Source organism: Podarcis filfolensis (assembly GCF_964270895.1).
Source record: "Podarcis filfolensis genome assembly, chromosome: 13".
NCBI classification, from domain to species: domain Eukaryota; kingdom Metazoa; phylum Chordata; class Lepidosauria; order Squamata; family Lacertidae; genus Podarcis; species Podarcis filfolensis.
Window position 1 is genome coordinate 16833465 of NC_139615.1, and position 12419 is coordinate 16845883.

General features: G+C 47.0%; 1 protein-coding gene across 4 annotated transcripts in view; it reads right to left on the reverse strand.

Annotated features, from left to right (window-relative positions):
* LOC310747585 (netrin-1-like) overlaps positions 1–12419 on the reverse strand; it is a 40700-nt gene that overhangs the window by 1245 nt on the left and 27036 nt on the right. For 3 of the 4 annotated variants that reach the window (XM_083582123.1, XM_083582125.1, XM_083582126.1), the window contains 5 exons: positions 7880–8865; positions 6294–6482; positions 4791–4940; positions 541–594; positions 361–441 (listed from right to left, as the gene is read on the reverse strand). In XM_083582123.1, the coding sequence (XP_083438249.1) occupies positions 361–441; positions 541–594; positions 4791–4940; positions 6294–6482; positions 7880–8810 (1405 nt within the window). In that variant the 5' untranslated portion in view covers positions 8811–8865. Of the gene's footprint in view, positions 1–360; positions 442–540; positions 595–4790; positions 4941–6293; positions 6483–7879; positions 9506–12419 lie in introns of those variants that run through there. The other variant, XM_083582124.1, reaches the window with a different exon arrangement.

Consider the following 12419-nt stretch of genomic DNA (forward strand, 5'->3'; position numbering starts at 1 on the left):
TCAAAACTATAATCTTTCCTACAGTTAGGATAGTTCATGGCCCTAGGGCTTCCTGGCTGGGTTTTTTGGGGGGGAGGGAGAGGAGAAAAGGTGAATTACAGAATTGTAGAGTTGGAAGGGACCACCCCCCTGCTATTTAGGAATCTTTTGTTCAACATGGGGTTTGAACCCACGAACCTGAGATTGAGAATCTGATGCTCTACCGGATGAGCTATGTCAGAAGTCTCTGGCATCACTTCTGGGTTCAACCTCCTTTTCGCTCATTTGTAAAGAACAACTTCACACAGAGAGGTTGGTGGCAGAGAGCTGAAAGGGTGTGGGGAGCTGCGGTTTCAGACATGAGTGTGAATTGTGAATTACCGTAATCCTTTTTGCAGTAGTTCCTCAGGTTCATCTGGACACGTCCTCGCGGCGGCTTACAGTGGGTCTGACATTCAGTACCTGTTGAATGGATCAGGTTAGGCTGGTGTAAAACCACCTCCCAAATCAACCTTCCAGCAAAATAACATTTCCCTTCCCTCCCCACTCCTTCCTTCTCACCTGCATTCCACTCCTGCGGTGGGGCGACTGTCGTTGTCATCACTTCCTGGATCCCTGTGGGAGGGAAGATATAGAAGAAGCCATTCGATTTTGATTTTTTTAAGTAAAGAACATTCCTTACCCAGAAGAGAGAAAAACTTGGTGTGACAAGAATTCTGGGAACTGTAGTTTGTTAAGTGTTCTGTGAATTGCAGCTCTGTGAGGGATAAACTATAGTTTCTCGGGATTATTTGGGGGCAGCCATGTGCTTAAAATGCATGGCATGTCCGCAGCTAAGTCTAGCTGCACCAACTTCTTTTTAGATCAGTTTTTCTGCTTTTGATTGATGATGAATAACTTGTCACTCACAGTATTCCTCAGCCCTACGCTGGATTCCATGTTTTGACTGGGTGTCACCCACACCCTCCCCACTGATGCTGACCACCCTCAGTATTGCACATGAGACCTCAAGAGAATATTATTATTATTTTTAGTAATGAATCACCCACACCCGAATTGAATGGCACTGCTGGAAGGCCAGAGCCTGGCTATCTCACATGCTTCAGCATCAGTTCCATTACAGATGGGATCTTTACACTACCTATGAAGTTATTTCCTGATATAGCATCGCCTGCAGAAAGATAAAAGATCAAAGGTTTTCTGGAACACATGTGCTTCCACAGCTATGACCTCATTTCCTGTTTTAGCAACTACTTGGAGGCAGCCTCTCAAAGCGCCTTCTCATTCCAGAACAGTGACGGAAAGGTTATTGGAGGGGCTTTCCGTTCACCACCACTGGTAGGATATTATTCTTATTCTGCATTATACATTTAAAGCTGCACCATACCCCTTTAAACAGCCAGGGCTTGCCCCAAAGAATCCTGGGAACTGTAGTTTGCTAAGGATGCTGAGGGTTCATTAAGGAACCTCTATTCCAAATCCTCCAAGTGTCTCTATTTTCCAATGACAGTCCCTGATTTAGAGAAGCCGTCCTGGTTTAATTTGATCCCGGAATGTCTCACTTTTCCTTAGGACGTCCCTATTTTCATTGGAGAAATGTTGAGGGTACAGAGTAGGGTTGCCATATTTCAAAAAGTGAAAATCCAGCCAGAAAAGTTGTCGAGACTTTTTTTTGCTGACATAGGTGCTGCCATACCCTCGCATTTCCCCAGACATTTCAGCAGTTTCCACCCAGACACTGTTTCCAACGCCAATTTGCCAGCTATGTCAGAGAAATTCCGGACGTATGGAAACCCTAGTACAGAGTTTTCCAACCGCTGAGCCATTAGAAGGCAGCCCTGTATATGGAAGTTGGTTTTTTAAAAATGTTTAATGTTTTATACTCCACCCAGTCAGATGGGTGGGGTATGAATAGTAAAATTATTATTATGGAATGGGACGTCCCTATTTTCATCAGAAATGTTGGAGGGTGTGCTATTCCCCTCAGAGAGCTACAATTCCCAGAGTTCACAGGGAAGAAGGTGTTAAACCACCCTGCATCTTGATGCTTTGTGAGGGGAATAAAGGTAAAGGTAAAGGGACCCCTGACCATTAGGTCCAGTCGTGACCGACTCTGAGGTTGCAGCGCTCATCTCGCTTTATTGGCCGAGGGAGCCGGCGTACAGCTTCCGGGTCATGTGGCCAGCATGACTAAACCTGCTTCTGGCGAACCAAAAGCAGCGCACGGAAATGCTGTTTACCTTCCCGCCGGAGCGGTACCTATTTATCTACTTGCACTTTGACGTGCTTTCGAACTGCTAGGTTGGCAGGAGCAGGGACCGAGCAACGGGAGCTCACCCCGTCGCGGGGATTCGAACCACCAACCTTCTGATCGGCAAGTCCTAGGCTCTGTGAGGGGAATAGAGGCCTCTTTAAAACTCAGCATCCTTAACAAACTACACTTTCCAAGATTGGTATGATACTGAGATAGATAGATGATAGATAGATAGATAGATGATAGATAGATAGATAGATAGATGATAGATAGATAGATAGATGATAGATAGATAGATAGATAGATAGATAGATAGATAGATAGATTAGATAGATAGATAGATAGATAGATGATGATGATAGATGATAGATAGATAGATAGATGATAGATAGATAGATAGATAGATAGATAGATAGATAGATAGATAGAGATAGTGCTGATGAGGCCTTATTGCATTAGGCTCTTTATTCAACAACAACAACAACAACAAAATATATCAAAGCAACGTTACAGCAACATAAAATACAAACAGAGAAAATCAATTAAAAGCCAAATTGAAGAAAATAACACATGGCACAAAATTCCTAAAATACTCACCCAGCAATGCCATAAGGAAGACAATTCCTACCTCACCCCACTAAAAGATGAGCTGTGCAACAGAGGCTAATTTAACCACCCAAAGCTTGGGTAAATAAAAATGTCTTACTCTGGCTCCTAAAAATTGACAATGACAGTGCGAGTCGTGGTTCCCTGGAGACAGCATCCCACAAATGGGTAACCACTGAAAAATATAGTCGGTGATATATTACTACACTGGGATCAGGGGAAAGATAGGTCTAGCTTATGAAACTTTTAATATAGAAAAGGATATTGCCTTGGTACCATATTGAACAGAATACAGCAGTGAGGTGGCGGCAGCAACTTTATTGAGTTTTCAAAACTTCAAACAGACTCAGTTAAGGTAAAACATTCTCAGTTGTAGCTTATGATAACATAAAAACAAACTCTTAATATTCCATAAGGTGAAATATATACAGCGGACAAATATTAAGGATGCACCCCTTATAGCGTGCATGCTTTATTTTAATTCCAAGAATTTATATTTTCATTTCCTGTGCAGGATTTAAATACCTTGCACTGGAGAAGTTTCATATATACTCCAGTTCTGAAGTCTTTATGATAGATAAGAGAATGTCTTGGGATGTGTCCATGTGTTTAAGCCTTCCCCCCACCCTCCACCGCAGCCGAGGTACAACACTAACCACTATTCTTTATTGTGTTAGATTACAAATGTCTGGTCACTGAAGAGGACTTTATGTTGAATGTGTCTGACTGATTCCTTTAAGGAGTCACTTACATTTAACAGGCATTTGGCCCATAAGCAGATATAGGACTGCATTCTTAATATTTGCCTGTAGTGTATATTTTATTTTATGGAATATTTAAAGTTTATCTTTATGTTTGTACAACCTACAAATTGAGTATATAACGTACAATCGAGTGCTTTACTTTAACTCAATCTTTCGGAAGTTGTATTTTGTTACTGAGAGTGGAACTTTTTTTTCTGTTTTTGAGGTTTTGTTGTTTTTGTTTTGTTTTTAAGACTTTCTGTTTTTATTGTACTGAAAACCAGATGCCCAGATGCCCACAACCAGACACTGGGTAGAAAATAAAGGGCCCCAAGAGATAGTCTATGCTACAGAAGTGTCAAGTGCTCCTATTCAGTTTTCCAGCCAGTCTGCCACCCGCCTCATAGGATACTCCATTCTACTTTTTTCCTCCTAACAGGATTTATTGTCATTTCCTCCCAACCACCAGGCTATGTCCACATTAGCAGCTTGAAATGCACCGGGGCCAAGCCCCTCTCACTGCGTTTAAAGACTTTCTTTAAACAAAATTGCTGTACACACCAGAGAGGAGGATGCCTTCATCTGAGGCTTGTTCCCTGCTTTGTTTCCCCATGCCTGCAACAGCCCCGCCCCCCACCGCAACTCCAATGAAGCTGTCATCTGAACATGTGCAATAGCTATATTTGACGTACACACCTCAGCTCAACTGTGGCTTACGTGTTCAAACCAGATGGTAGCTGGTTTAAGGAAAATTCATCAACAGCAATGTTTTTCAAGAAGCTACAGGGCACATATGGATTGTGGCTAACGTTATGTGTACTCGGCTTCAGACGCTAGCTGTGGGTGTGCACTGGAGCTGGAGTAAACTGTAATATTGTACGTACACAGCCTCAGTCAGCATTCTGTGGCTACTGAGCGTGCTCAGTCCCCATTGGGGTGTTTTGTGGGGGGGTGTCTCTGTTAGCCTCCCCGCCCCCCCCCCCGCTTCATATCGCACTTCTGCCAAAGGCTGCTGAAACCACTCTGTTTAGCACGGGTGATACCATTTTGGGTACGCAAGCATCAGTACTCAGTTCTGAACATCCAGAAATGGAGGTTTCTGACCTCCAGGAATTAAGCAGCGGCTCAGACGGGTGTCATAGCCTTTTTGACTGAACCGTCATGAACGGCTGGTTCTAAGCAGGGTCAGGAAAAGTGGCCGCACTTACGCATGCAGGGGGCATGGGCGCTTCGGCTTTGCTGGAAACCTGGAGCACAGCGGTTGCAGGTCAGGCCAGTGACTCCATTCTTGCACTGGCACTGCCCTGTGGTCTGGTTGCAAATGGTGCCAACAGCGCCAATGGGATGACACTGGCAGGCTGGAGAGGAAACAAAATGGGGAGACAGTGTTAGTGGCTTAGAATGCTGCAAGCTTCTCTGAAACTGGTCTGCCCCTCCCTCTCCCAGCATGGTCTTCTGAAAAGGTGCCATTGTTAGTTACTCCAGTGCTGTGTAGACTTTCTTACTGCTGTGCCCCAGGCGGAGGGCCTGTTAAGACTCTCTCCTCTCCACACCCCCCCGCCACACACAATTTAGGTAAAGGTTATAAGTCTCAAGTTGTAGACCAAAATCGAAAGGATTCAGACACGCCTATGCTACCACTGTAAATATCACAGCATTCTCTACCCAAGAATGAGAAAGCTGCAAGGTTCTCTGAGAATTCTGAGGACTGTCATAAAACTACATTTCCCAAGGTGGAAGAAGCCATGAAGGTCACATCAATTTACATAGAAGCTAGCTGAAGGACTTTTCCCTCAGTGGAAGGGGGAAGGTTGCTAACTTGACTTGTGATATTCAGGTTTTGCAGATGTAACATTGACAGAGGTAGCACACTGGTTTTTTAAAAATTACTTTGCTTTATATCCTACCTTTTCTCCAAAGAGAACAAGGTGGTGTACCTGGTTCTCCCCTTCATTTAATTCCCCACAACAGCCCTGTGAGGTAGGTTAGGTGCTGACAGCCTCCAAGATAGTTCCTCCCACGTGCTGAGATCCTGAGAGAAAACCCCCTACAACGTGGATTGTTCGATTCTGACACGCCTTCAGAATGTGGCAAACAGTGGAAACAGCCCAGCTCGTATCATGTGAGATGTCAAAAACAAAGGGACGAAGCTGTGCTCAGGTGAGGAGCAAATGGAAGGGGTGCATGGCCCTAGGGACTACTCACTGAGCTGCCCCCCCAAAAAAGACGCATTAACAAGCTTCCACACCAGTGGTGACTGCAGAAATACAGTGGGTTGCTCTTAATTAATGGATTTCCGATGGTGAAATCCAGATTAAATATGAAAAATAATGTGGGCTGGTGCTTTGATGATGCCAACATTAAAAAAAAAAGTACCTGCACAGCATTTATTACACCATAAACACCCATCTAGTAATCTAGTAGCAGCCTAACTCTCAGTGCTTCTCCCTAACTCTCAGTGTGGCCATTTTAGGGGAGCAGGAGATCAACATTCCCAGAAACCTTACACAGATACAATTTTTTCCAGAATTCCGGGCAGCGTGAGAGGGACAAATAAATCCAGGCTGTCAGGAGGCTGTCCCCTCACTTTCTCTTATTTCCCTTGTGGCTTATTGGACATTGACAGGGCTAAGCCCACCCAGGTACGTCCCCTTCATTTGTCTGCTGTTTTCGGGTTGCACTGGTGTGTTGCCCCTACAAACCCCACTCACCTTTACAGGCCTTGCTGCTCACCATGGGCCTGCTGAGGTCACGCTTGAAGCCTGGCAGGCAGTACTGGCAGTGGCGCCCTGCTGTGTGGTGGCGGCAGTTCAAGCAGATCCCACCACTTCGGCGCCCCGAGAGTTCGAAGAGCTCCATGCTGAACCGGCAACGGTGGGAGTGGAGGTGGCAGTCGCAAGCTGAGGACGCAGGAAGGGGGTCTGTCAGCTCTGCCAGCTGCCCCCTCCCAACCCTGTGGAAATCTCTTCCCCACCCAAGAACCCGCATCACCCCCTGCACCCCTCACCTCTGTAGATGCATACCCCAGTCCCCAATCTCTCCTTGAACAAAGGCCGGCCCTGCCAGTAGTCAGGGTACACCTTTGTCCAAGAGCCTGGATTATAATAGTGTTTGTTTGCACCAGTGAAAATAGTCCAATACTCTAAACCATGAGTGGAGAAACTTGTTCTTCCTGAGGGCCACATTCTCTTCTAGGCAACCACCCAGGGGCCACAAATCAGTGGTGGGCGGGGCCAGAAGCAAAAGTGGGTGGAGCAATGAATGTTATGTTTTCTCTTGTACAGTGGCTTGTTTCTTCACACGCTCGCATATCTCTGCCTTCCTTTCATCCAGGCAAGCAAGAAGCAAGGACACATTCTAGCCAGGCAAAAACACCCAAGGAGGGGTGGAAAGCAGGGCAAGTGGGATGTGTGCTTGAGGAGTGGGTGTGGTCTGGAGAAAGCCCCAAGGGCCAGGTAGAGAGGCCTGGAGGGCCACATTTGGCTCCCCTGGCCTGAGATTCCCAACCTCTGCCCAGCTGATAGAGCATGAGACTCGGGGTCATGGCTTGCAGCCCCACATTGGGCAAAAGGATCCTTTAATTGCTGGGGATTGGACTAGAAATCAGTGGTTCCCAATTTTTTTGGGCCATGCCCCACCTAAGCATCTCTAAAATCCTGATCCTACCCCACCCCCGTGGCATATAATTCTTATTGTTCAAAAAGTGAACTCCTATTCACATGGAGGAAGCCTAAAAGGCCATTAACTGTTAATAACTCATTCTTGAACTGCCCCCCTTAAAAATTAAATTGTCCCTCTGTGGGATGATCCTTGTGGTCCCTTCCAACTCTACAGTTCTGTGATACGTGGAATTGTGCTGCAAAAGCCCTCAAGGCTGTTAAACATGGTTGTAAGAATGTGAGCAGGTCTACGATCTAATACACAAAGCTAAATCTTGGAAGAGGGGGCCCAAGGAAACTTGGGCCACAATCACACCGTAAATTTAAAATGCTGTGATGCCACAGCCATGGCTACCCCTATGGAATTATGGGAGCTGTAGCTGCTTAAAGGCTGTTCAGAGACCCCTATTGGCCTCACAGGACTACAATTCCCAGAGTTCCCTGTGAAGAGGGATTGATTGTTAAGCCACAGCTCTGGAGAGGAAACCCACTCAGACACGGACCAGGAAAACCCGGACTTGTGCCTAGAAATGTGTCACGAAAGGAAATGTGGATGAGCTCTAAATGAGCAGCCCAGCCCGGCTGTGGACACACAGTAACTCTCGGCCTTGCACGCTCAGCCTCTCCCTCTGCCTCACCCACACACTCATGCGCGTCTTTGGGGGTTGCCCGCTGCCAAGGCCTGTCCCAGTAGAAGGCTTTGCAGGTGTCGCACTCCAGCCCGGCTGTGTTGTGGCGGCACTCGCACTGGGGCACCCCTCCGTCCCGGCCGGCTGCGCACCGCGAGGCGTGTCCGTTGCATTTGCACCGGGCCCCAACCTGCAGCTCAGCCACTCCGTAAGACGCCTCCTTCCTCCGCAACCCCAGCGTCCGTGTCGGGTGCATGCGGTCGAACGACACGCGGAGGTCAGTGGCTGTGACCCAGTCCTGGAGCACGGGGCTGTACTCAAACATCCTGGCAGAAGGACGGCCTGCCAGGGGCATAAATGCCACCAGCCCCCCAGTCAGAGGCTTGGGGGCCGTTTGGGCTTCGACACAAGCTGCCTCGTGCTCCATGGCCTTCAGGATGGCGGTGGTTGGCGGCAAATGGTAACGCCGCCGGCAGTGGGTGGAGAAGAACTGGAAGGGCACCCAGGTGCGCCCGTAGTCCATCGACTTGTAAATTGCAAGGGACTCTGGCCGTGGGGAGCAGAACCGCAGAGCCACGTAGAGAACTTCCACCCGGCGCCCTAGAGCCAAAGTCAGTGTGGCGTTAGCCCCCGGCTGGGACCACCAGCAAGTGGCGCTGCCCTCGGCGTCGGTGAGGAACTCTGGCAAGTGGGCGTTTTCTTTGCAGCGCTGGCAGAATTTCGAGGCTGGGTTGGCGGAGTCCCGGAAGGTGCACAGTCGTCCGGGAGGGTTCCCGCACGTGCTGGATGCTTCCACCAGGCGCCCTGAGGCCACTTCGGAGAGTTCAGGGAGGCAGTAGTGCGGGTGATGGTTGGCATCGTAGCAGGGATCGCGAGGGTCCGACGCCAGGCCCAGGAGGAATGGGAGGAAAACTGCAAAGCCCCATGGGAAGTGAAGCATCTCTAGGGGGGCAGGAAGGGAATGAGCCAAGAGTCGAAAGCTAACTATACATCACCTGGAAAAGAAGGAGGGAGATAATGGTTGTAGTTGGACTGCTGTTGACAATCACGGAAGAAGAAAAGGTCACAATTGTTATGTATAATTGCTTAATTCACACAGAAATGGAGAATACCTGAATGTGTATTGCTGAAGGCTTTAACCTGGGGATTTCCCAGGAGTTATATTAAGCTTTCTGAGCTTCTAGATGGGTTGATAATTAACTATTATTGTTCTTTGCTAGTTCTGGTGAGGTGTTTAACTTTAGATCACATGGGAGGCTATTGAACTACAAATTCGCCATCTTGGAAGGGTGGTGGCTGTAGTCTTTGTTCTCAGGCTCTGTGGGAGTAAGGATATGAAAATGTGCCTCTCCAGAATGTGAATGCCGCTCCAGGCTAAAAGGAGAGAGAAATTTGTTTCTAGGTCTGTTTGGAATTATCTTTTGTTTCTTATAAGATGCTGAGCCTGTGCTGGACATGCACAAGATATTGTATGGAATTATTTGGATGTATCTTTAATGTTTTTGTTCTGTTTTGAAGAAAGTTCTGCACTTAAAGCTTGAATCAAACTTACAGATATAGACAATGTATTATAGCAAAAGGAATCAGTTTTCATGCATCCAGTTGCTTCACACTACGCGATATTAATATCTGCAGTAACATCTGCCTCTCCCCATCCACTCCTGTCTTGTTTACCCCCACTATTTCTCCAACAACGTAGAGCTTTCCTAGACTGGTGCTTTTTTGAGGGTATATACTGCAACATGTCCCTGATGCGGTGGATTCATACTGGACCATCCACACATCTTTCTGCTTTATTAGTTGTGCAGTGATGCTCCCCCAAAGTTACCATGCCATTGCCATCTGGGGGAGGGTACTCTACAGCATGGGCGTAGCCAGGATTTTTGTGGGGGGGGCAGGCCTTTTGTTGGAGGGGGCAGAACCTCAGTTTGCTATGTATTTTATTGGTTTTTATTGATTGGGGGGGTAGCTGCCCCCCTGGCTAAGCCCATGCACAATAACACAACAAGAGCCAGAGGCAGGAATGACTGGAACATTTCTGGTATAATTAGCTGCAGGATTTCAGCAGGAAGCTATGGGACATGCATGGATTGGAAACAGAGCAGTAGGTCTGCCCCAAAACGTATGCAGGTGCAAACAGTTTTGAAAGTGGGATTGTGTATGACCACCCAATACCATCATGAGCGCAAATTCACCATGAAAAGGACTACTATATGTAAAACACAATAAATGGGAGGCTCTTATTCTGCTGCATGCAATCTAAAGGTTTTCCCCTCAACATCTCACTCCTCTTGCAAAATGCCACATTTTCCTAGTGTTCAAAGTACAATATTTTGCCACTGGGAAAATGTGACTCACGGAGCTACGGTTCCCAGAATTCCCTGTGAAGAGGACTGTTAAACTACTCTGTCAATTGTAGCTCTGTGAGGGGGATCTGTGGTCTCCTGAGAACTCTTCAGCACCCTTAACAAACTTCCCACAATTCTTTGGAGGAAGCCAGGACTGCTTAAAGCGGTATGATACTGCTAAATAAACAGGGTGTTTGTAGAAGCCCCAAAATAGGATGCCCCTGCGGGTGGCCACTCCTTGGTAATCACTAGTAGGGAGGTGAATTTGTCTGTGCACACACACACACCCCGCAAGTTGTCGCTGCACCTGTTCTTTGCTCTGTGATCATTCATGGAACAATAATTCACACACACACATATCTCAACGACCCGCTTCAATCTAGAAACTAGGCCCAAAGAGCCAAATAGATGAGAATTTAATGAGCATGAGAAACTAGCTTTAAACCCCCTTTTCACAGTAGAGGCACGAATGGGAATTAACCCAGTCCCAAGGGCTGGGGGTGGGGGAGAGAAATAAAGGGAGGAGGTAATAAGCAATGAGGGGTTGCATCTGGTTATTAGTGTGTGGGTGTGGGTGTAGAGAGAGAGGAGGGTATAACTTGAGAGCGGTGTGCGTCCAAAAATAAATGACTGCTCAAGGAGTGCTAATTTGTGGGATTATGATAAGCCAAAATTCTCAATTTTCCCTGTGTGCCAGCACAGCTGGGGGTTGAGTAAACATGTTAGTTCCCCAAGGAGGCCACATCTATTGCACTTCAGGGCAGAAAAAAAGTATGGAGGGTGAGAGGAAATGGAGAAAAGTTTGTCCCCTCTCTATGGGGCAGCGGCACGCTTCTCTTAGCAACGACCAAACCTAGGGATTGAGGAGTCCTCGTCTGTGGGTTAGGATAGGTCAGATTTTCAATTTTCTCTCTGTTCCTTATTGATCCTTAAAAAGGTAAAGGGACCCCTGACCATTAGGTCCAGTCGTGGCTGACTCTGGGGTTGCGGCGCTCATCTTGCTTTATTGGCCAAGGGAGCCGGCGTACAGCTTCCGGGTCATGTGGCCAGCATGACTAAGCCGCTTCTGGAGAACCAGAGCAGCGCACAGAAATGCCATTTACCTTCCTGCCGGAACGGTACCTATTTATCTACTTGCACTTTGACATGCTTTCGAACTGCTAGGTTGGCAGGAGCAGGGACCGAGCAACGGAAGCTCACCCCGTCGCGGGGATTCGAACCGCTGACCTTCTGATCAGCAAGTCCTAGGCCCTGTGGTTTAACCCACAGCACCACCTTCGTCCCTCAGGGTTATAACCAGAAGGAAATGCTGCCTGGCTTATTCTTATGGCAACCTAAAAGCAACACGACAGGCTAATAATTTGATTACAACACTTTATATAGCTACTAAATTATATCTTCATTCAGAGTCAAGTGGCATACAATATATACAGTGGTACCTCAGGTTAAGTACTTAATTCGTTCCGGAGGTCCGTACTTAACCTGAAACTGTTCTTAACCTGAAGCACCACTTTAGCTAATGGGGCCTACTGCTGCTGCCGCGCCGCCGGAGCACGATTTCTGTTCTCATCCTGAAGCAACGTTCTTAACCCAAGGCACTATTTCTGGGTTACCGGAGTCTGTAACCTGAAGTGTATGTAACCTGAAGCGTATGCAACCCGAGGTACCACTGTACAAGAAAACACCAACTAACGTTACTTCAGAGAATTTTCCAAAGGAGGGGACTTTTTCGATGGTGTATCAAACAGAGAATGATTCAAGCTTGAGGCAACATGCCTTCCAAAATAAGTATAAAGTCCAAACCACAGCACGGATGCGCCTGGTTATATTCACAACTTATTCATATATTTAGCAGTGAACATGCTGAAAGAAGTTGGAGCTCCAGAGGCAGTAGCAGGGTAGCGACGCTCAGATAGGCGTAACCCCAGATTTTTCTGTTCGCAACACAGGGGATCTTGGCTGGCTTATTCTTATGCCTAACACCAGCTTCATCTCAAGAAATCAACAGGGAGAAACATTATGCCCTGTAATGCCTGTGAATCCATCAGGTGTTATAAGGCAGAGCTATGGCCACTGGTTGAAAAGTTGGCAATCCTATTGTTGATTAATGTGAACCAGATTGTGCCTGGCTGTCATTGTTCATTATTTGTCATTGTGTGTGTGTGTGTGTGTTTTTTTTAAATAAAGGCAAGCAACACACA